At 41.5% G+C, this 25,597-nt stretch overlaps 2 protein-coding genes across 2 annotated transcripts in view; one reads left to right on the forward strand and one right to left on the reverse strand.

Moving 5' to 3' along the window:
* Positions 1 to 2,898: 2,898 nt before the first annotated feature.
* Positions 2,899 to 11,524, reverse strand: LOC106583970 (prostaglandin G/H synthase 2). Its single transcript, XM_014168694.3, has 10 exons — positions 11,362 to 11,524; positions 10,888 to 11,004; positions 10,646 to 10,789; positions 10,297 to 10,440; positions 9,803 to 9,984; positions 7,721 to 7,804; positions 7,366 to 7,612; positions 5,087 to 5,373; positions 4,671 to 4,818; positions 2,899 to 3,816 (listed from the first exon to the last, which is right to left on the reverse strand). The coding sequence occupies exons 1-10, from the start codon at positions 11,423 to 11,425 to the stop codon at positions 3,404 to 3,406; spliced, it is 1,830 nt and encodes a 609-aa protein (XP_014024169.1). The 5' UTR covers positions 11,426 to 11,524; the 3' UTR covers positions 2,899 to 3,403.
* A 1,094-nt stretch (positions 11,525 to 12,618) lies between these two features.
* The window catches only part of LOC106583972 (cytosolic phospholipase A2), a 73,494-nt gene continuing 60,515 nt past the window's right edge, over positions 12,619 to 25,597 (forward strand). The window contains exon 1 of the mRNA XM_014168697.3: positions 12,619 to 12,746. The gene's annotated coding sequence lies outside the window, so the exon portion shown is untranslated. The remainder of the gene's footprint in view (positions 12,747 to 25,597) is intronic.

Below are 25,597 nucleotides of genomic sequence, written 5' to 3' on the forward strand. Positions count from 1 at the left end.
GCGTGCGTGCGTGCGTGCGTGCGTGCCCCAATCTAAGTTTGTAGCTCCTGCAGCAGATATGTGACCCGTTTCAGGAAAATAGGCGTATGTTGTGGGTCACAAGAGTCATTTTTATCTAAATGCGTTTTTTGGCAGAAAGGCCTTCTGAAACATGTGAAGTTTCATGTGCCTTAATAACAAACTTGTATGCTATCTGTAAATACAAATAAAATGGTTAAATTACGAGCCTAGTTGGTTTAGCCACAGAAAAAGTCAACAACCTTCCCACTAGCCATGATTGGCTGAGATAATGAGTTCAGATTGGTCTGCCATATAGCACGTTTATGTCTATTTGAGCTGGTTAGTATGTGTAGGTAATTCTGTCTAACGCTGCTTTTTTTTAAATATATGCCTTTATAGAACTGCATAAGTGTTGCTCTCCACTTTCTGGAGGACCGAGTTTTGAAATCAGTGGAATCAGAGTATGATAGCTAAGGAGATGGAGAAAACACCTGTCTCCGGATTACATTTTCAAACTAAGGGCAACCATGGCATCCGTGACAGGGAGAAGTGTCCAACCATGATGTATACGGGTAAGATAGTCTAGCTAGCTACATTTTCAGATGTTACTTGTTTCTAATTTTGACATTGTTTTCATTTCAAGTTAAATTGTACTGTTAGCTAGCTAGCGAGCGTGCACTGGCTGGCTCACTAAACAACGTTACGTGTATGATCTTATTATTCATTTCTCAGAGCCATTTGCTTGGCTAGTCATAACCTAATGTTAGCTAGCTAACATTGAACCTGGTTGGGTAGCTACCTGCAGATTCATGCAGGGTAGTAACGTCATGAGTTGGGGTTCATTGTTTAGCTAGCTACATGTCTTAACAAAAGACTCCACTATGCAAGTGTCCTTTTTAATAGAATGTCACTGCGACAACTGTTAACCAGTTAGTTTGGGTGCTTGACGGCTGTTGTTAGGACAGAATACTTGGATCAACCCTTAAACCTGTTGGGGCTACAGGTTAGCAATGAACCCCGAGCCGGGATTGCTAACAAGGCTGGAAATTCAAAACATCAAAAATCTAATAATTTCAATTTCTCAAACAATCAACTATTTTACACAATTTAAATGATAAACATCTCCTTAATCTAACCACATTGTTCGATTTTCAAAGAGGCTTTACGGCAAAAGCATAAAGTTAGATTATGTTAGGACAGTACATAGCCACAAAAGTACAAACATCCATTTTCAATTCAAGGTCAGGCGTCACCAAAAGCAGAAACCAGCTTGAATTATGCACTAACTTTTGTCAATCTCCATCAGATGACACTCCTAGGACATTATGTTATACAATACATGCATTTTTTGTTCCATCAAGTTCATATTTATATCCAAAAACAGCATTTTACAGTAGCGTGAAATTCAGATTTTTTTCTTCTCTGAAATGCTTCCGGTGAACATAACAAAATTACTATTCGAAAACATTGGTAAATTATAATATTGTCATTCAAAGAATAATATATTATCATCTCGTAATTGCTACCGAATGGCCAGATCTCAAAATAACTTTACTGGGAAATCACATTTTGCAATAAACGGGGTGCTATGCTAAGAACAACAGGCTATGCTATACAGTTAGCATCATCTAAAATCGATAATAACATTGTAAATATCCCCTTACCTTTGATTATCTCCATCAGAAGACAGGCATCCCAGGTCCGGAAGGCATCCCAGGTCCGGAACAAATGTGGTTTCTTTTGACAAAGTTCATAATTTATGTCCAAATAACACCAAGTACTTAGCGTTCATTATGCTCCCACAAAACGTGGTGGGGGACTGTAAAATCACGCCGAAAAGCTAAAAAAACCTAGTAAATAATCTATTTATGTTCGTTCAAACATGTCAAATGTTGTTTAGCATTAATCTTTTGGTCCATTTTTAACGTTAAACATCAGTAATATTTTCACACAACCTATCCTATGTCGAGATAAACAATGAAGACAAAACTCACGTTTCTCAGATTTATGCGCAGGCGCAAAAAAATGAAGTGATGACATGTCAACTTCCTTGGATTCTAATTTGCTCTCTGTTTATCATAGACGCTTCAAACAACTTTATAAAGATCGTTGACATCTAGTGGAAGCCGTAGGTGTTGCGAAATGAATCCTTTCTCACTATGGTATCTATAAAACAATGACACTAAATAGTACAGTCACAAAATTCACATTTTTTTTGATCTATTTTTCACAGGTTTTTGCCTGCAATATGAGTTTTGTTATACTTACAGACACCATTCAAACTGTTTTAGAAAATTCAGAGTGTTTTCTATCCGAATGTGTTAATAATATGCATATCCTAGCTTCTGAGTTGGTGTAGGAGGCAGTTAAAAATGGGCACATATTTTTTTCAAAATGTCTCAATACTGCCCCCGAGCCCCAACAGGTTAAAGAGATTGGTGGAGCTAAAGCTTAAGAGGGTGTGAACGATGCTGAATGGGTGTAGACAAAGAGCTCTCCAGTAGGTACCAAAGCAGTCAAGGCCATTTTCTCAAAGGTGAGGTTATAAGTTTATCAACTTTGATAGTAGAATTACATTCCCAATGTTCATCAAATGCAGTGTATGATACACCATTTTGTCTCTGCTTTTATCCAATGTAAAAAACATAATTTCAAATTTTGCTACATAAGACTGAGTCAAGGCGGTCGGTCACATATGGAGGACAGAAAGGGGGAGAGAAGAAGAGGGAGGTTTTGCAGCACTGAGACAAGAACTACATTTTTATCCTCGCACAAAGTGCCCTCTTAAACAAAAATACATGAGTTGAGAATATCACAGTGATGCAGTAAGAGGACTGAATAGCAACCTCTGCTGCAGTGTCATTTAGCAAATGTGAAAAGATGGAGTCGTATTTCATTATAGACAGTGTTTTATTAGAACAATAAGGAGTCAGCTCAAGAATAAAATACACAAAGAAAATACTTTAAGGGTTACAGTATCACAGTACAATGGACTTTACATACCTAGCTATCTTTTCCCTTGCACAATAAGTGGAGAAGCAGCTGTAAGTTAGGTGGAATGTAACATGCAGTTAAGACGGAATATTAGAGTCATGTTGTCAACTAAACGTGCTGAATTCAAGTATCAGTTGTTAAACAAAGTAAAATGACAAACATAAACAATATTGCTAGTGCTATTTCTGAGGTCAATAAAATAATACCTTAAATTAGCTCGTAGAATAAATATAACCCAAACGTAAGGATTGATTTTCTTTAAACTTACAAAAGTCATGTCAAAACAGGCATTACAAAAAAATGCTCAACAACATTTCTCAATAACGCTTCCAGAATACAATAAATTAAATAAATATTAACATAAATAAATACATTAAATGCTTATACATTTAAATGCTGAATTGTCTTATCAGAGCTCAGTGGTCCTTTCTCTTAGAAGTACTGTGGGGTTGCGATCGTTACTTCCCGAATGTGCCGCACTGGAATTAATGACATTGGATCCATTGTCTTTTACGTCGGGCACATGAAAGGATGCCAAAGGGCAGGGGCCCTTGATGTTACTGCACACCAGCCTCTGTAGGGACGCTGCGTTGATGATGTTAAAGCCGATGCTCCCACCAAAGGTGCTGGGCTTCCAGTACTCTGGCGAACAAATGGGATTTCCCATCAGGCCTTTCAGGGAGTAGGGGGCGCCCATCTCCACCATGGTCTCCCCAAAGATGGCATTGGTTCTTGGCTTCTCCACCAGCAGGCCTGGGTAGAGCTCCACAGCATCCACATGTCCATACATCTCCTCCAGCTCAGCAGCCATCTCCGTATCCCCTGAGAAACACAGAGAGAGAGGGAAATGTTACATTACTCAGTATGGCTTCTGGGAGAAAGGGTTATGTTAGGTACTCTACTCAACCTGGCTTATCTTAGTCTCTGACTAAGCTGATGTGGACATTATGATGACGACACACTGATGTAATGTATCTACATCTGACCTCGTGTCTTGCCGTCTGTGTTTTGTCTACAGAACAAGTGTTAGTGAAAATATTACAAGTTTGAGAGCTGTTTCATAAGCATTTAGAGATTGAGTTTGCATACTTAATGCAGTACAATACACATGGAATGTACTTCAAACTCATTCAACATCTTTCCCTCTCACTCGCTCTTTTTCACACACTCTCTCTCTTTCACACACACACACACATTTTGTTTATTCTCACACTGTCATTAAAAAAAGCTCTTTCTGAGAGGAATGCAGCAGGCCTGTATGAGGCATTGCAGAGCTTGTCGACCTCCCAGACGCCCCTCTGCCTCTGCCTGTTTAAACCCGGCTCTCTGACATCACTAACTGTTTACACTATCTTTAACTAAAGTGCACATCTGTTTGCCTTTGCTGTAGCCCTTAAAAGGAGCTCAGTATTGCTCCAATATAACTTACAGCAGCAGGCACCATCTGCCCAGGCTAGTTTTATTACTATTTCAATGACCTTCCATCCATCCCTTTACAGGGCTTAATTGAAAGCAGTACACCACAGGATGTCACACCTTCTACTGTTAATTCTACTCTTAAAAGTGAATTACACTAAATGATCACTGTATTACAATCTTATCACTATATACTCAATCCCAATGCTTAGGATGATAAGTGTTTATGTAATAGCTGTGATGCTAATGGTGGTTCTCACCTGTGAGGTCTTCGAAGGAGATGTATGGCTTCATGGAGAAGCGTTTCCTGTAGGCGTTTAGAGACTGGTAGCGCATCTGTCTGCTGTTCTCTATGGACTTCAGAGCCACCATTAGCACTGCAGGGGGGACATTACGACCTCCAGCAACCTAAGGAGGAACAAGGGACAAGATGTAAGTCGACCAGCCTTAAACAACAATGAGTTTCTCTTTATTTTGAATGACTGACATTCCCTCAGGGTAAGTACTAAAGTCAAATATCAAGTCTGCTTAAAACTCACATAATAACATGCAACACCCACATTTCAACCTTGGTTCACCAGGCCCCATTTACATTCCTAATTCTGAACCACACCTTAAGCAGCCAACCAGAGACCACAGTGTACAACCTAAATCCCACACAGAAAGAGCCTCTTACCCGTCCAGCAATCTGCTTGGTGAAGGACTCCACCAGGATGGTGATTCCATGTGTGGTGACCACAGAGGTGTTGAAGACAAACTGTGGGTAGGAGTAGACCTGCTCCTGGATGTGGAAGGAGTCAGGCATCAGTGGGTGCCAGTGGTACAGGGTGTTGAACTCTGATGCGATGCGGTTCTGATACTGGAAACGCTCTTTGAAGAGAAGCTCTGGGTCGAACTTCAGCTTGAAGTGGTAGCCGCTCAGGTGCTGCACGTAGTCCTCGATCACAATTTTGATGGTCTCACCTACAGCAAGGAGCAAGGAGAGGGGCAATTACTTATAATCTTTGAGGTTTATATATGCATACATCTACTCTTTACTTCAGGTTGTCCCACTGGAACAAAACCCCTTTTACAAGAGAGGGAAGTTATTAAAAATCTCCATAAAGTTAATTTTGACATAACATCACAGAGTGATATCAACTCTCAAGTGTTGTTTTGAACCCCAATTTACATGGCGCCATTAAACTGCTGTCATATTAGGCTCATTTACACAGTGACCAATCGACAACTTTTGGTAACTGACATTAACACATTTTACATTTTAGTAATTTAGCAGACGCTCTTATCCAGAGCGACTTAGAGGAGCAATTAGGGTTAAGTGCCTTGCTCACGCAATCTCAATCACACTCCAATGCTGTTCATTGACTACAGCTCAGCGTTCAACACCATAGTACCCACGAAGATCATCACTAAGCTAAGGACTCTGGGACTAAACACCTCCCTCTGCAACTGGATCCTGGACTTCCTGACGGGCCGCCCCCAGGTGGTAAGAGTAGGCAACAACACATCTGCCACGCTGATCCTTAACACTGGGGCCCGTCAGGGGTGTGTACTTACTCCCCTCCTGTATTCCCTGTTCACCCACGACTGCGTGGCCAAACACAACTCCAACGTGATCATTAAGTTTGCTGACGACACAACAGTGGTAGGCCTGATCACCGACGAGACGGCCTATAGGGAGGTCAGAGAACTGGCAGTGTGGTGCCAGGACAACAACCTCTCCCTCATTGTGAGCAAGACTAAGGAGCTGATCGTGGACTACAGGAAAAGGCGAGCCAAACAGGCCCCCATTAACATTGATAGGGCTGTAGTGGAGTGGGTCGAGAGTTTCAAGTTCCTTGGTGTCCACATCATCAACGAACTATCATGGTTCAAACATACCGAGACAGAACCTTTTCCCCCTCAGGAGACTGAAAAGATTTGGCATGGGTCCTCTGATCCTCAAAAGGTTCTACAGCTGCACCATCGAGACCATCCTGACCGGTTGCATCACCGCCTGGTATGGCAACTGCTCGGCATCTGACCGTAAGGCGCTACAGAGGGTAGTGCGAATGGTCCAGTACGTCACTGGGGCCAAGCTTCCAGCCATCCAGGACCTATATAATAGGCGGTGTCAGAGGAAAGCCCATAAAATTGTCATAGACTCCAGTCACCCAAGTTATAGACTGTTTTCTCTGTTACCGCACGGCAAGCGTCATGTCTACAAAAGGCTCAACAGCTTCTACCCCAAAGCCATAAGACTGCTGAACAATTCATAAAATGTACAATAAAATCAACAATTTACATTGATACCCCTCCCTTTTGTACACTGCTGCTACTCGCTGTTTGTTTGTTACTTATGCATAGTCACTTCGCCTCCACCTACATGTACAGATTACCTCAACTAGCCTGTAGCCCCACACACTGACTCGGTACCAGTGCCCACTGTATATAGCCTCGTTATTGTTATTCTTATTGTGTTACTTTTTATTATTACTTTTTATTTTAGGGTACTTGGTAAATATTTTCTTCTTCTTGAACTGCACTGTTGGTTAATGGCTTGTAAGTAAGCATTTCACGGTGAAGTCTACACTTCTTGTATTCGGCGCATGTGACAAATAAAGTTTGATTTGATTTACTATCAAGAACTTCATGTAAAAGGACTTCCTGTGGTCAGACCCATAGAGATGAAGTGAAAACGATGAGCACTGCTGTAAATATGGGTTCACACTTTGGTTCATTAGGTCGAAATACAATAGCATTTTGGGTCTGGATAGAATTTTGTAGAATATTGGGTCTGCATCCAATATTATAGAATATAATAGCTGTTTGCAAATAAATGCAATATTTACAATAGACAATGTCAATCCAGATACTATGTAAGATCTGCAGGATCTGACCACATGGCTTCCTTGTGATAATAAGCAGAAAGTCCTATACATCTCTCTTCAGATACTGCTCGTTTAGACTGCTTACCAATGAGAATGAGGCGAGATGTCTGGAAGAGCCTATCATCATCCCAGTCCGGGTGTACCTCCTTCAGGACATCACAGACTCGGTTGTGTTCTCTCAGCCAGATGGTAGCATACATCATAAGACCAGGCACCAGGCCGAATGCCTCATGGCCCACAGCGAAGCGGTGAGACTCAGGGACATGGGGAGGGTAGTGCATATCCACCCCTACCTCCTTCACTGTAGGTGGGTACACCTCTCCCTCCAACACCTATAGAGAGTAAAGGTGAGAGAAGAGACTGTCAGCTGGGCATATGACAAACAGAATCTGTTCAGTGATGTTCAAGGTTATTTAAAGTTGACAAGATCTGTCCAGTACCTGAAACTTCAGCTTGCCATCTTTGAAGAGCCGCAGTTTGTGTTGCCTTTCAAGGTTATCACCGTAAATGTGGCCCAGGTCCACCTGGAAATCAAGCATTGAAGTGAGTCACATACAGATGTAGGATCTTCATTTGAGCAAGTTTGCTACAGCAGGATGATAATCCTGCAGCAACAGGAAAAGTGAATTATTATGTGGATTATAATAATGGATATTTTTGTAAAGGTTGATACATTTTTAGTAAGGGAAAATAGAAATTACAAACTTCAGAAGCTTTTTTAAACCTGAAATACACTACAAAGGTTACATTTCCTACACTGCAGGAAAGCTCTCCTGCAACAGGGTGATCAATTTAAGATCCTACATACAGTGTATTCGGAAAGTATTCAGACCCCTTGACCTGTTCCACATGTTGTTACGTTACAGCCTTCTAAAATTGATTTTAAAATAATGATTCCCTCAATCTACACACGATACCCCATAATGACAAAGCAAAAACTGGTTTTTAGAAATGTTTGCAAATTAATAAAAAATTAAAAACTGAAATATCACATTTACATAAGTATTCAGACCCTTTACTCAGTACTTTGGTGAAGCACCTTTGGCAGCAATTAGCCTCGAGTCTTCTTGTGTGTGACGCTAAAAACTTGGCACACCTGTATTTGGGGAGTTTCTCCCATTTTGCTCTACAGACCCTCTCAAGCTCTGTCAGGTTGGATGGGGAGTGTCGCTGCACAGCTATTTCCAGGTCTCTCCTGAGATGTTCGATTGGGTTCAAGTCCTGGCTCTAGCTGGGCCACTCAAGGACATTCAGAGACTTGCTCCGAAGCCACTCCTGCATTGTCTTGGCTGTGTGCTTAGGGTCATTGTCCTGTTGGAAGGTGAACCTTCACCCCAGTCTGAGGTCCTGAGCACTCTGAAGCAGGTTTTCATCAAGGATCTCTCTGTACTTAACTCCGTCCATCTGTCCCTCGATGCTGACTAGTCTCACAGTCCCTGCCGTTGAAAAATATCCCGACAGCATGAAGCTGCCACAACCATGCTTCACCGTATGGATGGTGGTAGGTTTCCTCCAGATGTGACGCTTGGCATTCAGGCCGAAGTGTTCCATCTTCCTTTCATCAGACCATGTTTCTCATGGTCTGAGTCCTTTAGGTGCCTTTTGGCCATCTCCAAGCAGGCTGTCATGTGCCTTTTACTGAGGAGTGGCTTCCGTCTGGCCATTTTACCATAAAGGCCTGATTGGTGGAGTGCTGCAGAGATTGTTGTCCTTCTGGAAGGTTCTCCCATCTCCACAGAGGAACTCTGGAGCTCTGCCAGAGTGATCATCAGGTTCTTGGTCACCTCCTTGACCAATGCCCTTCTCTCCCGATTGCTCAGTTTGGTCGGGCGACCAGCTCTAGGAAGAGTCTTGGTGGTTCCAAACTTTTTCTATTTAAGAATGATGGAGGCCATTGTGTTCTTGGGGACCTTCAATGCTGCAGAAATGGTACCCGCTCCTCGATCTTTGCCATGACAAAATCCTGACTCAGAGCTCTACGGACAATTCCTTTGACCTCATGGCTTGGTTTTTGCTCTGACATTTACTGTCGACTGTTGGACCTTATATTCACAGGTGTGTGCCTTTCCAAATCATGTCCAATCAATTTAAATTTACCACAGGTGGACTTCAATCAAGTTGTAGAAACATCTCAAAGATGATCAATGGAAACAGGAAGCACCTGAGCTCAATTTCGAGTCTCATAGAAAGTCTCCTATCTGAATACTTATGTAAATAAGGTATTTCTGTTTTTTATTTTTAATACATTTGCAAACATTTCTAAAAAACTGTTTTTGCTTTGTCATTATGGGGTATTGTGTGTAGATTGATGAGAAAAATAAATAATATAATAGATTTTATAATAACGCTGTAATGTAACAAAATGTGGAAAAAGTCAAAGGGTCTGAATACTTTCCGAATGCACTGTATGACCCCACTTGCCCCCCTGTCATTTGATCCATGGGCAAAACCATGTTTTAATGTTCAGTGCTGGTCTATTATGTGCTGTTATTGTGCTGGTGCTGTCCAGTGTTGGTACTCACCCCGTGGCCCTTGGCTTTAGTGAAGGCCGGCCCCATCTTCTGGTCAGATTTGAAGAACTGGTGGGTGAAGTGTTGGGCAAAGAAGGCAAACATCAGACTGGAGCCCTGAGGGTCTGGGATAAACTTCCTCCTGATCAGGAGCTTCTTTGCCAGCATCTCAGCATCAGGCAGCTTCTTCTTACCTGGATGGAGGAAAGCAGAGAGATTGGTTTAATTTAGAGGTTTGCTTTTTTAAATGTTGTAGTTTTATAATATATACAGGAGAAGGTGCTTGTTTTTATCATTAAATGAAATATATTGCCAATACAATAGAATAACCTGATCCTATGTCCACCAAACCAGACGCATGCATGGGAATGCCACACGAACTTTGGTGTGGCTCAGTGAGTATGATTTACAGGGACTGTCAGGCATGTGCATGATGTAATAAAGCTATGGAGGTGAGGCATCGTTCAAAAATCTGAGAGAGAGAGAGAGAGAGAGAGCTTGCTTACCTACGACTCCCATAGGAGTTGGGCAATCCTTGGGCAGAGGAGGAAGGGTGCGTGTGTAGTAGGAGAGATTTGAGTAGGCTTCCCAGCTTTTATAATCATAGTCTGTATTGAAAGTCGGGGGGCTGTCAATCAGATGAGAGCGAGCTGGAGACAGAGAGAGCACAATTGATGAACATGAATTCAAATTAAACTGTGATGACTTTGTATGTTATTGTATTTGTAGCCTTACTTATTGAATGGCCTAGTTTTGACTAAGCAAAACTTCACAACACTAATTTTGACATGATCAAATCGCAAGAGAGAAAACCCTCATCAAGACTACTGTATGATGCTATTGAACTCAACTCACATGTCAGAACATATCTCATGATAGCATCCCTGAGGAATGAAATGCTGTTGATGATGTTCCAGAGCCCCTTGTAGTGGGTGAGGAGGTAATGCACTGTGTTCGGGGTTGGCTTCAGAGACACTTTAATCCACGTGACTAATTTAGCTGTTAAGTCAAGATAAAAGCATATGAATAAGGTGTCTAGGGAAAAAAAAAAAGGATGAAAAAAAAAAAAAGATTTGTTTATATAGGATATAACTTACGTTGTGTGCAGTTGTGGCCATAAAATCCTGTGCGTGTGCAATCGCACTCATAGTCGTCGGCGCCCATGGCCGTACACACGCCACGGTTCTGGCATGGCTGTGAGCAGCAAGGGTTGCCTGCATAAAAACATTTTTGGTTAAGTTAGACTAAGTGTAATAAATTATGATCACATAAACATGTAATTATCTGATTGCTTCGATGTACATATAGGCCTACATATCAAATCATTCCTATAGGTTGGCTATATATCCAAATATAGCATAGGCTATCAATTTATATAGCCATAAAAAAAACGCTCATAATGTTCGATAGCTGATAATCTAATTACTTTTCTAACTAAAAGAAAAAAGAAAAAGAAAGTGAATAAAATGTTTAGACACATTTTGTTAACACATTGCAGATATGATATTAGAAAAACAAATACATTTAGACAGCACCAACGCTTCATAATTACTCTCCCATCATGTTTTTACCTCCTTCGCAGACAAATATTATGCCTAGAGACAGAAATAAAAGCGCCGATATGCTTCTGTTCATTCCAATGCCTTTTACCGATAGCGCACCTCTGTTTTTCTTTCCAGTTTGAGGTTGTGAATGAAGCTGTCTGCATCGAGGACACGTTTTATAGTAGGCCTACTGGGTGTGGGCTTGAGCGTGACAGCCTAAATTATTCGCTCGCCAAATGGTGTCGTCGACCCATTGAAGCATTATGCTTACTGACCAGTGGAAATATTTCTGATGATGACTTTGATCATAATGAGCCATCTCAGTCTAGCGAACATTAATTAAGCTATAGGAAACACACTATTTTCTTTAATATTATTCAGGTTTCTTGAAGATATAGGATAGCCTATAGTTATTACAGTAATGTGAGTGCTGAGTTTGCTATTAATTTATTTAACAAATCCATATTATGTTGCTAATGTTAATCTTACTTGATAATGACTGAATCGCAATCAATGTAATAGTACTGGTCAACGAATAATGTCCACATTGAACGTGTATTAAATTACATTGCCAGACTTTTCTAATCCTATTTGGTATGGGTGCTTGGGGGAAATGTAATTCATAGCTTGTATTGTAGGCCACAAATAGGTGACATTTAAAAAATTCATCTCAGTTTTTTCAGACCACCAGCCAGCCTCTCCACAGCATCTCGCAAATGTCCAGTCTGAGAATCAACAAACAACCTAGTCTTTGCGCGCCCTCGAGTGGAGACATTTTACGCACACCACTCATAGAGCATAATGGGAAATGGCTTAACGTTCTCCTAGCAGCAGGAAATCATGCTAGCTTCATAATTGTCTCCAAAATAAAAGTCCCCCTCCAAAGACACTCAACTTTGGGAATATCGATTTTTTTTTTTTTATTAGACAATTTTCCTGTCCTGCTAAGCATTTAAAATGTAACGAGTACTTTTGGGTGTCAGGGAAAATGTATGGAGAAAAAAGTACATAGTTTACTTTAGGAATGTAGTGAAGTATAAAGTTGCAAAAATATAAAAAGTAAAGTAAAGTACAGATACCCCAAAAAACTTCTTAAGTAGTACTTTCAAGTATTTTTACATAAGTACTTTACATCACTGACTCTCATGGGATGCCTTTGAGGTCAGATAGGTAGGCTAGCCTATAGCAATATCTCTAATACAACCCATGCGCCACATTTCAGTTTTCGATTTGTCCCCCCAAAAGTTATGACTTCCTACATTGTCAAAGCTAGAAATTGAATTGCGCTACAGGGGTGCGTACGTTTTTGAGAGACAGTGTTTAGCACCTCCTGCTCCTCGTACACAGTGGAACCATACTTCTGCATATGATTACATATGTTCTAGGATTTATGAGCTGATACTGTTCTCAAGGTAAGTGGGAAAATAACTGGCATTCCTCTACGTTGCATGTTTGTTACAATACAAACACATTAGGTCTATTATGTAGGACATAGCCTATTTAACCATTTTGACACGTTGCCCTTTGCAATATTGCTGTGCGCAGTGGTGTGTCAATTGTATTGACTTCCTGATCTTTATGGAATTGACTTCATGATTTTTATGCAATTGTCAAGTCAAAGATAATATATTTGCCTTATTAGACCGATTTAATTCCATTCGATCATAACTTGAAATACCTTAAATCCTTATAATTTTGTTAATTTTCTACAAATCAGCAAGGAATGATACACTCTCCTTTGAATGACCTTTATGCGATTCATAAAATTATCAACCACTGAAGATATTTGGCAAATAGTGAGTGATGTCTGATCTATCTGGGATTGATTATGCACAGCAATTTAACCGGATGATTCCAATCTAGCAGATTAGGCTAACATGACTAACCTAGCGATGAGTAGGCTACTAATGATGAGAAGTTAGGTTCTTTTTACTGTCTCGGATCTTTTCGACTCGTTCAGTCAAAAGAACAAATCTTTCGACTGATTTCGTTCATTTGTGTCTGTAATGCCCAGAGCATGCAGTACCTCTACCCGCGAACGATGAACTGAAAACTCTAGAGAGTCATGATTCTACAAGCATCTCGTTCACATGTCGTTCATCATAAGGGGCTTATTGTAGCTGTCATTTGTGAATGAGACTTGTAACAGTGTGTTTTAAACATAGTACATTGGTTGATTGCTAGGCATACAAATACTACTATTTCTTGATAAATTTGAAACGAGGTCTAGTTGTGACCGCAACCGGACTAGATTGTAAACAAGTCTTGGCGGAATGCATTGCTTGAATGCTCTGAACAGGGCCTGGTTAAGAAATCATAGGCCCTGGGTTTTTTTCCCCTGGAAAATTATAATTTCATGTAAACAAATCCGTGCACCAAGATGCAAATCCATGCACCACGATGCAATTCGATGTGTGGTAAATTTACTATTGAAGAAAAAACCCTTTTATAATAAAGGCATATTAACTTTTGCAATGTGGCATAGAGTACACTTGAGCAGAAGCATTTTTACGATTTCCACACATGGGGAACATTTGTTAATTGCCTTTTAAAAATGCATTTCATCAAATATATTATAGATATGACAGAAGACATCAGCTGAATGTTTTTCAATAGCACACACATGGCCGAAATAGTGACTACTCTGACAAACAGATCAATCTGGTCTTGAATTCAAAGGAACAATAGCCCAGGCCAATGAAGCGACACACAGATTGATATAGCCTCCTAATATTGTAATCTGTGTGTCGCTTCATTGGCCTGGGCTATTGTTTCTTTGAATTCAAGACCAGATTGATCTCATATATATATATACATACATACATACACACACACACACACACACACACACACACACACACACACACACACACACACACACACACACACACAGTTCATACGGAAAGTATTCAGACCCCTTGACTTTTTTCACATTTTGTTTTGTGACAACCTTATTCTAAAATGGATTAAATTGCATTTTTTTCCTCATCAATATCCCATAATGACAAAGAAAAAATGTTTTTTAGAAATGTTTGCAAATGTATAAAAAAACAATGACAGAAATTTCACATTTGCGTAAGTATTCAGACCCTTTACTTTGTACTTTGTTGCAGCACATTTGGCAGCGATTACAGCCTCGAGTCTTCTTGGGTATGACGCTACAAGCTTGGCACACCTGTATTTGGGGTTTGTCCCCATTCTTCTCTGCAGATCCTCTCAATCTCTGTTAGGTTGGATGGGGAGCGTCGCTGCACAGCTATTTTCATATCTCTCAAGAGATGTTCGATTGGGTTCAAGTCCAGGCTCTGGCTGGGTCATTTAAGGACATTCAGAGACTTGTCCCGAAGCCACTCCTGCGTTGCTTTGGCTGTGTTCTTAGGGTCGTTGTCCTATTGGAAGGTGAACCTTAACCCCAGTCTGAGGTCCTGAGCGCTATGGAGCAGGTTTTCATCAAGGATCTGTTAATCTTTCCCTCGATCCTGACTAGTCTCCCAGTCCCTGCCGCATGATGCTGCCACCACCATTGCTGCATCTCACTTCCTTGACAACAAACATGGAGAACTTTGACAAAAGTTCACAAATCAAAAACATGTTTATGATACCTCGTAGGGATTTCAAAGACACAAAAATGTGTTTGAACTCCTGGAAAGAGATTGGGGAGGTAAACGGAATAGATGCAATTGGTGCACATGGATTGGCGCACATTCAACAAATCTGTCCAAAAAAGTGGATATTTGTCAAATCCATCATGATTGATTAATTGTAACAGGCCCACAATGTGGAAAATCCGATTTGGACATATTTGGCTTTTTTCACTGGGTAACATTTAGAAGACACTTTTCAGGAAAACTGCTAAATGCTAACTGCCATTCGTATATGCTTGTAGCATAGATAGCATACAGAAATTGGTGGTGGTAGTCAAAGTAGTTTTTAACTGTAATGCAATTGATTGATGACATGAACATGTATTGGGGTTGACATCTATACAAGCATTATAATCACATTTTTACCTCAACATAGTGTGGTTAAAAAATATGATTTTGCTGGGGGGCAATGGTGAGTTGCCCCGGTCAACTGTAAGTGCTGTTATTGTGAAGTGGAAACATCTAAGAGCAACAACGGCTAAGCTGCGAAGTGGTAGGTCACACAAGCTCACAGAACGGGACCGCAGAAGCGTGTAGCTCGTAAAAATCATCTGTCCTTGGTTGAAACGTCAGCACACAAACTGTTCGTCAGGAGCTTCATGAAATGGGTTTCCATGGCCGAGCAGCCACACACAAGCCTAAGGTCACCATGCGCAATGCCAAGCGTCGGCTGGAATGGTGTAAAGCTCACCTCTATTAGACTCTGGAGCAGTGGAAACGCGTTCTCTGGAGTGATGAATCACGCTTCACCATCTGGCAGTCCGACAGACGAATCTGGGTTTGGCGGATGCCAGGCGAATGCTATCTGCCCGAATGCATAGTGCCAACTGTAACTTTTGGTGGAGGAGGAATAATGGTCTGAGGATGTTTTTCATGGTTTGGGCTAGGCCCTTTAGTTCCAATGAAGGGACATCTTAACGCTACAGCATACAATGACATTCTAGACAATTCTGTGCTTCCAACTATGAGGCAAGAGTTTGTGGTAGGTGCTTTCCTGTTTCAGCATGACAATGCCCCTGTGCACAAACAGAGGTCCATACAGAAATAGTCTTGTCAAGATCAATGTGAAAGAACTTGACTGGCCTGCACAGAGCCTTGACCTCAACCGCATCGAACACCTTTGGGATGAATTGGAACGCCGTCTGCGAGCCAGGCCTAATCGCCCAACATCAGTGCCGACCTCACTAATGCTCTTATGGCTGAATGGAAGCAAGTCACGGCAGTTGTCCACATACTTTTGGTCATATTCTCTGTGTCAACCCCTTTCTTGTCAGTTGAATTATGATTTATGTACGTTTTGTTCCTGTACCTTAGATGTCAGTTCTTTTTTTAAGTTGAGACTTTATAGGACAGTCAGTTTTTTTCATTTTAGTTCAGTTATCCATTTTGTCAATTTTAAAGCACGTCTTGGTTTATTTCATATTGTAATCATTTGTATTTTTGAAAATTTGGAGAATAAAACCCCTACTTGTTTGCACCCCATCTGTGTTTTTCATTGCCTCCATGGTCATCCCTAATACAGTGTTATTCAATTCAAAATGTATTGGCTAGATATTTCACCTGTGTACATGGCATGTGTGAATGTCTGACTGAAAAAGTTTTTTGAGCCTGCTTTGAGCCATAACTCATCCTTATTAGGTTAACTGCATGGTATCGAGAATCCTCACGGCCAAGTGAATCTTGTAGTGTGACCCCGTCTCGGCCACATAATTTAGTGTGCGCACCCCTGCGTTGGCAAGACACAAAACTACAGGTGTTGTTTAATGTGAGGAATTGTTTAATGTGAGAGGCTCAGCAATGTTAGGATTTTGAAAGTCGTTACAAAAGTTACAAAATTATTATCTTGATATCAATCTGGCCTGATTGTACGATTTACTTCAGTTTGTCGTCATATTCTGCAATTGGCTTGCGAGGCTACGTCAGCCGATGTAGGCTATGTCAGCTGCAGCATTGTGTTTGAGCTGCACATGTGCCAGCACCAGCATCCCTCCAACAATATGCAGGTGTGAAGTGAATTTGGAAAAGTATCCATCTTAGAAATAGTTTCACATACAAACTTTATAAGTCCAAACTAAGAATCAAATAGGATTCCCAAAACTAACTGTCACGACTTCCGCCGAAGTTGGTTCCTCTCCTTGTTCGTTCGGCGGTCGACATCACCGGTCTTCTAGCCATCGCCGATCCGCCTTTCATTTTCCTTTTGTTTTGTCTTGTTTTCCCGCACACCTGGTTTACATTCCCTCATTACTTGACGTGCATATAACCCTCTGTTCCCCCCATGTCTGTGTGGAATTGTTTGTTGTTAAGTGTATGTGCACTTTTGACTGGTTTGCCACGGGTTATTGTCAACCCGTATTTTGTTGTTCTGGGTGCAGTTTATGTTGCTTTATTAAACTGCTCCGTTTGTTACCCAGTTCTGCTCTCCTGCGCCTGACTTCCCTGCAGCCAGTTACACACCTCTTACACTAACATGGTCGCAGTGGTAGAATGTTTATTTTGATTGACGTTTTTATTCATTTATCAAAAACCCATCAGGTAGCCTGATTTCAGAAATGACATGTAAACAGGATTGTTAGGAAATCATTAATCTTGCAAAGCATGTAAACATTTAAATCAAACTATTATATTAATCTGACTGCATAATGGTCCCGTGTGGCTCAGTTGGTAGAGCATGGTGTTTGCAACGCCAGGGTTGTGGGTTTGATTCCCACGGGGGACCAGTACGGAGAAAATGTTTTATTAAATGTATGCATTCACTACTGTAAGTCGCTCTGGATAAGAGCGTCTGCTAAATGACTAAAATGTAACATGTAAATGTATAATCAGTGCCGGCCATGTTCCTATTGGTCAGTCACTGGGATTGGCTCATAACACCAGCCACACTACATGACAAAGGCTACATTTTTGACACGTAGTGGTACTTAAGCGGCAGACCTAGACCTTGTCACGCTGAACAAGCCAAAGACCAGGGCCGGACTGGGACAAGAATTCGTCCCATCCATTTTATCCACACAAGCCTACATCACTGAAATCAAGCTAACTCACATCCCCCCCCCCCCCCACCCCAAGCAGGCCACCAGCTATACACACACACCCCATCCCCACACATACAGTCTACACCCTGACCCTACACACCCTACTTAGACACAGGCAGTATTGCTGGTACTTAACATTGGTAGTACACTAAAGTGTTTTTCAACCATTAAATCAAATCAAATTTTATTTGTAACATACAGATGTTATTGCGGGTGAACCGAAATGCTTGTGTTTCTAGCTCTAACAGTGCAGTAATATCTAACAGTAATATCTAAAAATTTCACAAAAATACACACAAATCTAAAGTAAAGGAATGGAATTAAGAATATATAAATATTTGGGTAGCAATGTCAGAACTGCATAGACTAAGATGCAGTACAATAGGATAGAATACAGCATATACATTTGAGATGTGTAATTCAAAATATGGAAACATTATTAAAGTGACTAGTGTTCTGTTATTAAGTGGCTAGGGATTCCAAGTATATGTAGATAGGGCAGCAGCCTCTAATGTGCTAGTGATGGCTATTTAACAGTATTTGATGGCCTTGAGATAGAAGCTGTTTTTGTCTCTCTGTCCCAGCTTTGATGCACTTGTACTGACCTCGCCTTCTGGATGATAGCGGGGTGAACAGGCAGTGGCTCTGGTGGTTGTTGTCCTTGATGATCTTTTTGGCCTTCCTGTGACATCGGGTGCTGTAGGTTTCCTGGAGGGCAGGTAGTTTGCACCTGGTGATGCGTTGGGCAGACCGCACCACCCTCTGGAGAGCCCTGCGGTTGCTGGTGGTGCAGTTTCCGTACCAGGCTGTGATACAGCACTACAGGACGCTCTCAATTGTGCATCTGTAAAAGTTTGAGGGTTTTAGGTTCCAAGCCACATTTCTTCAGCCTCCTGAGGTTGAAGAGGCGCTGTGGCGCCTTCTTCACCATACTGTCTGTGTGGGTGGACCATTTCAGTTTGTCAGTGATGTGTACGCAGAGGAACTTGAAGCTTTCCACCTTCTCCACTGCTGTCAATGTGGATAGGGGGGGTGCTCCTTCTGCTGTTTCCTGAAGTCCACAATCAGCTCCTTTGTTTTGTTGACTTTGGGTGAGAGGTTATTTTCCTGGCACCACACTCCCAAGGCCCTCACCTCCTGTAGGCTGTCTTCATCATTGTTGGTAATCTGGCCTACTACTGTTATGTCATCTGCAAACTTCATGATTGAGTTGGAGGTGTGTGTGTGGCCACGCAGTCATGGGTGAACAGGGAGTACAGGAGGGGGCTGAGCACGCATCTTTGTGGGTCCCCTGTGTTGAGTATCAGCAAAGTGTAGGTGTTTTTTACTACCTTCACCACCTGGGGGTGGCCCGTCAGGAAGTCCAGGACCCAGTTGCACAGGGCGGGATTCAGACCCAGGGCCTCAAGCTTAATTATGAGCTTGTAGGGTACTATGGTGTTAAATGCTGAGCTATAGTCAATGAACAGCATTCTAACATAGGTATACCTATTGTCCAGATGGAATAGGGCAGTGTGAAGGTGATTGCATCGTCTGTGGATCTATTGGGGCCGTAAGCAAATTGAAGTGGTTCTAGGGTGTCAGGTAAGGTAGAGGTGATATGATCCTTGACTAGTCTCTCAAAGCACTTCATGATGACAGAAGTGAGTGCTACGAGGCTACGGTTCAGTTACCTTTGCTTTCTTGGGTACAGGAACAATAGTGGACATCTTGAAGCATGTGGGGACAGTAGAGAGGGAGAGATTGAATATGTCTGTAAACACTCCAGCCAGCTGGTCTGCGCATGCCCTGAGGACGCGGCTCGGGATGCCGTCTGGGCCGGCAGCCTTGCGAGGGTTAACACACTTAAATGTCTTACTCACGTCAGCCATTGAGAAGGAGAGCCCACAGTCCTTGTTAGCGGCCCTCGCCGGTGGCACTGTGTTATCCTCGAAGAGGGCGAAGAAGGTGTTTAGCTTGTCCAGGAGCAAGACGTCGGTGTCCGTAACGTGGCTGGTTTTCCCTTTGTAGTCCGTAATTGTCTGTAGACCCTGCCACGGACTGGCGAGACATGGTCCTCCTCATATTTTTTTAACCACCTCATGTTTAAAACAAATACAATTTTAGTTGATTTATTTTATTATTATAATGTCATGCATCATTAGGATGGCCATCCCATATGGCCTATAAGACACTATTTGCTGTAGCAAAATAAAATAATCATGTCTATATATGGACACACACATATACTGAACAAAATATAAACTCAACATGTAACAATTTTACTGAGATACAGTTTATATAAGGAAATCAGTCAATTGAAATAAATTCATTAGGCCCTAATCTATGTGTCACGGATTCCCCCGGTACTGCTGCTCATTCCGTGCACCAGCTCCGGAGGTCTACGTCACCGGCCTCTAGGCATCACTGAACTGTTTCATTACACACACCTGGTTTCCGTTCCCCCTGTTTAGTAATTGTATATCTCTGTTCACCATTGTTTTGTCATTTATTGTTCCTATGTCCGTTGGTCTCGTGAGTACCTGTGCTTTGTTGTCTTGGCTTTCGTGCTGCATGTATTGTGTACTCGTTATTACGGGTCTCATCCCATGTATTGTTGTGCACTTGTTATTACGGGTCTCGTCCCGTGTATTTATTAGAGGTTTAACCTCGCTCTTTTGTTTGGGTTACATCCCTGTGTTTTTGTATACGTGTTTGTTTTGGGCTTCGTCCCCGAGCCTTTCATGACATGTTGTAATTTTGGGTGGAGTATTAAAACCCCCTATTACGTATTCCTGTGCCTGTCTCCAATCATTTATACAATGTGACACTATGGGCTTCACATGATTCGGTCTTATGTAGCAAAAGTTGAAATTGTGTTTTTTACGTTGGATAAAAGTAGAGACTCAGAGCTAGAAAATGGTATATCATACACTACAGTTGAGGAACAATGGGAAAGTAAGTTGACAAACTTTTAACCTCACTTTTGAGCAAATGGACCTTGAATGTTTTGATACCTACTGGAGAGCTCTTTGTCTACACCCATTCAGCATCGTTTACACCCTTTTAAGCTTTAGCTCCACCAATCTCTTTCAGGATTCACATATGAGGCTATGTACTAAACAACCAAAGATTTCAAGACTAAAGGTTGGCTTATACTACAGGTGTGTTTGTAAATTTAATCTGGAGTGCCAGAGTGTGCTCTGGATGTTTGTAAAGTCAGAGCGTTGTCAGATTCTGCATTCGTAAATTCAAAGTGTTTCACTCTTGGAGCGTTGTTAGGTCAGAACACTCGGAACAACCTTACTTTCCGAAAAGCGTCCAGTGTGCACTCTGGCCGAAAAGTAAGGTTGATCCGAGCGTTCTGACCTAACAGCAGTCAAACGCCCAAGCTAACTGGTTGGCTAGTTTGCTAGCTACCATTTTACTCGCCCTAGCAGAGCTGGTTAAGCTGTTTTTATGTTATGCAGAGCGTTGGTGACTGCAACTGTGCTGCTGGAAATAATTTAATTACAATTTTTTGCCAACGTTTAGTGACACCGGCCATATTCAAAAGGTGTTGAGAGTTCGTAAATTCATCAGTTATTCTGCCCTCTGGCACACTCAGATGAGAGTGCTCTGAAATTGGAGTAGATAGCCAGAGTGAATTTACCAGCTATGTCTATCGACAGTTGTCGCAGTGACATCATAAACATTGTGTTGAAATAGTGACTTCCATAGCAGAGTCTTTTGTTTAGACATGTAGCTAGCTAGCTAAACAATGAACCATTATCCCAACTAATAACATTACTACCTTGCATGAATCTGCAGGTAGCTAACCAACCATGTTCAATTGTAGCTAGCTAACATTAGGCTATAACTAGCAATGCAAATGCTTCTGAGATACAAATAATATTACTACACATCATACACGTGATGTTAGCTAGCTAGCCAGCCACACTTTAACTTGAAATTAAAATGACTTTCTGACAAAATTAGAAACATGTAATATCTGAAAATGTAATTAGCTAGACTCTCTTACCCGTATAACGTAAACTCACTGACACATCGCCTTGGTCCGTACAATTGACGTAACGTAATACTTCCAGATCAACTGTAATGTCAATACCATTGTAAAGCACAATTTCTCCCCTTTCCAACAAAATGAATGACATGACCTCCAAGCTGCCCGTTTCTGCATTATTCAAGAAGGCAATGAGCTCCGTCGGGTCTTTTTAAAAATGGCGGGTGGGGAAGCGAAACTAATGCGTGGTAGTGAGAAGGAGAGGAGATGTGTGGCAAAACTGCTTTTTTTCACTCTCTGTCCAACTTACCACCTTATCGCCTCTAAAATGTAAATAAAACACTATAAAGAGTTTATATAATGTGTCATTACATATCTATTTCAAGGTTTGTGTCGAATTTGAATCAGGTTTTTAGGGCGGTGCTAAAGTGATCTTCAGAAGTAAACAGCGGCTTTGAGAGTCATGATCGCTTATAGTGATGACGCAAAAAATGACTAGGTATCCCCTTACCCCCGTCACTGTCCATTTCTTGTTTTTAAACGATGAGAGAAGTGCTACACCTGGTGGAGAGGGATTGTAAGACAGAAATAGTTGCTTTATGCGTGCTGTACGTTACGGCATGACACGTCACGATGTAACGGAGGGTCAGTTTTTTTCAACTTTTCTCCGACACTATAGAGCCATTACCATGTCGATCAACGCTTGAATAGAAACGTAGTTCACACCCCAGATTTTGAAGTCAACACAGTCGCTACAGTCCCATTAGTTTTCTTTGCAGCCTCGTTTGAATGTCGCGTTTGCGCACATTTGTACGGAATGGGGTGAGTTTACGTTACATGGATGGCCTCTTCTCCCTCTCTGTCACGGATGCCATGGTTGCCCATAGTTTGAAGATGTCATCTGGAGGCAGGTGTTTTACAACAGCCTTCCGTGTGTTCTCTTTTCGATTCCGTCTGCATATTTGCAATCACACGGCAGAATGTCCATCTCCTTAGCTATCATACTCTAATTCCACTGATTTCAAAACTCGGTCCCCCAGAAAGTGGAGAGCAACACTTATGCACTTCTACTACGTGATATCTTTCAAAATAGTCGCGTTTAAAAGGATTACCTACACATACTGACCAGCTCATAATATAGACAAAAGCATGCTACATGGCAGACCAATCCGAACTCATCTCTCAGCATGTCCAGCCCACTCATTCTCAGCCAGTCATGGCAAGCGGGAAGGTTGCTGACTTTTTTCTGTGGCAAAATCAACTAGGCTGGTAATTTTAACAATTGTATTCGTATTTACAGATGGCATACAAGTTTGTTATTAAGGCACATGAAAGTTCACATGTTGCAGAAGGCATTTCTGCCCAAAATTGCATTTTGATAAAAAAAAAAAAACGTTACGTTCAAATGGCTCTCCTGTGAAGAAGTGACGCACGACATACGTCTAGCTTCCTGAAACAAGTTACATATGCATCTGTTGGTCACAGATACCTTAGAAAAAGGTAGGGGGATTGGATCAGAAAAAATGTCAGTATCTGGTGTGACCATTTGCCTCATACAGTGGATTGTGGCCTGTGGAATGTTGTCCCACTCCTTTTCAATGGCTGTGCAAAGTTGCTGGACATTGGTGGGAACTGGAACACACTGTCATACACATCGATCAAGAACTGGTGTCTGGTGAGTAGGCAGGTCATGGAAGAACTGGGACATTTTCAGCTTCCAATAATTGTGTACAGATCCTTGCGACACTGGCCCGTGCATTATCATGCTGAAACATGAGGTGATGGCGGCGGATGAAGGGCATGACAATGGGCCTCAGGATCTCGTCACGGTATCTCTGTGCATTCAAATTGCCATCGATACAATGCAATTGTGTTCGTTGTCCGTAGCTTATGCCTGCCCATACCATAAGCTTACCGTCACCATGGAGCACTCTGTTCACAACATTGACATCAGCAAACTGCTCGCCCACACGACGCCATACATGTGGTCTGCGGTTGTGAGGCTGGTTGGAGGTACTGCCAAATTCTCTAAAATGACGCTGGAGGCGGCTTATGGTAGAGAAATTAACATTAAATTCTCTGGCAACAGCTTTGGTAGAGCTGTTTCCTGCAGTCAGCCATTTGCACGCTCCCTCAACTTGAGCCATCTGTGGCATTTTGTTGTGTGACAAAACTGCACATTTGAGTGGCCTTTTATTGTCCACAGCACAAGGTGCACCTGTGTAATGATCATGCTGTCTACTCAGCTTCTTGATAAGCCACACTTGTCAGGTGGATTTATTGTCTTGGCAAAGGAGAAATCCTTACTAACAGGGACGTAAACAAATGTGTGAACAAAATTTCAGAGAAATAACTTTTTTGTGCATATGGAGAATTTCTGGGATCTTCTATTTCAGCTCATGAAACATGGGACCAACACTTAACATGTTGTGTATATATAAACATACGTTCATACGGCAGTGAAAAATAATTGAGAAAACAAAGCAATTCAAGATGACAGCTTATCTTGTCACATTTACAATTATGTAAAAATACCACAGGAGATACCATTATAACTATAGCTCTAGCCATTTTGTTTGCCTTCACTCTGTGCTTATTCTTGTTCGCTGTCTGTCTGCCTGTCTGCTTAAAGTGGAACTGACAGCGTTTTAGCAACATGAAATATTATTGAAATCTGTTCATATACACCCCCAGGAAGAATATGACACCTTTTTTTTCTTGTTTTTCTGACAAGCGAGCGCTTAGATATCGTCATTTTCACATTACCATAAATTCATAGAATGTTTTGGAAAGATGTATGCTAAGGCGTTTGTCGAAATTCTATAACAATACTGTAGAGTGGGAAAACGGCTGTGCGTTTGGACAATTAATAGACACTGAAGTAAATAAAACCTAATAAAAACATCTCTTGTCCAGGACCTGTGTCTACGAAGACCGGTGCGCCATAGCCAATCAGAGCTACAGTAGGCCTATATGCAAATAAGACATTTGCCACAGGGGCCTACCATCATTCACTTTGAACTGGGCTGTGTTTACAGGCAGTAGCACCACCACGACTTTAGATAATTAGAACGCGTTCGCCAAAAGCCTCAAAATACACCTGAATGGATTTCTGCAAATATGTAAATACCACTGGAGTCCCCTTTCATTTAGGTAATTCATAGACCTATTGATCAAACAACCATGAAAAGGTAGGCTCTCTCCCTCAGTTTCCTATGCACATCAACAAGATCAACAACTAATGCTAGCCAGAGCGAGATGAGCTAAAATGTAATGAGAGAACACTAGATAAACGCTCTCAAATGTTTTCAGCCCATTGGCCTTCAAAATTGCACTAATAAACAATGAGGAATAGAAGCCTGCTCATCCTTCTGCAGCTTGCCTTCCAATGCATGCTTGTCCCAACCCACATTTTGACAATTGAATGGGAACTTGCCTGCCTACCAAATACATTTGATTGACAACTAAAATAAATGCTAACTGTGGATAACAATCATTCAAGTTCAGCATAGCTAGCTACCCATACCCAAACGACCCAAACTGTTTTAATTGTTTTATTAGAAAATAATATGGCCCTTTATAATGTCCATTTATGTACATAA

Source organism: Salmo salar, chromosome 23 (genome assembly GCF_965601325.2).
Source record: "Salmo salar chromosome 23, fSalSal1, whole genome shotgun sequence".
Classification (NCBI taxonomy): Eukaryota; Metazoa; Chordata; class Actinopteri; order Salmoniformes; family Salmonidae; genus Salmo; species Salmo salar.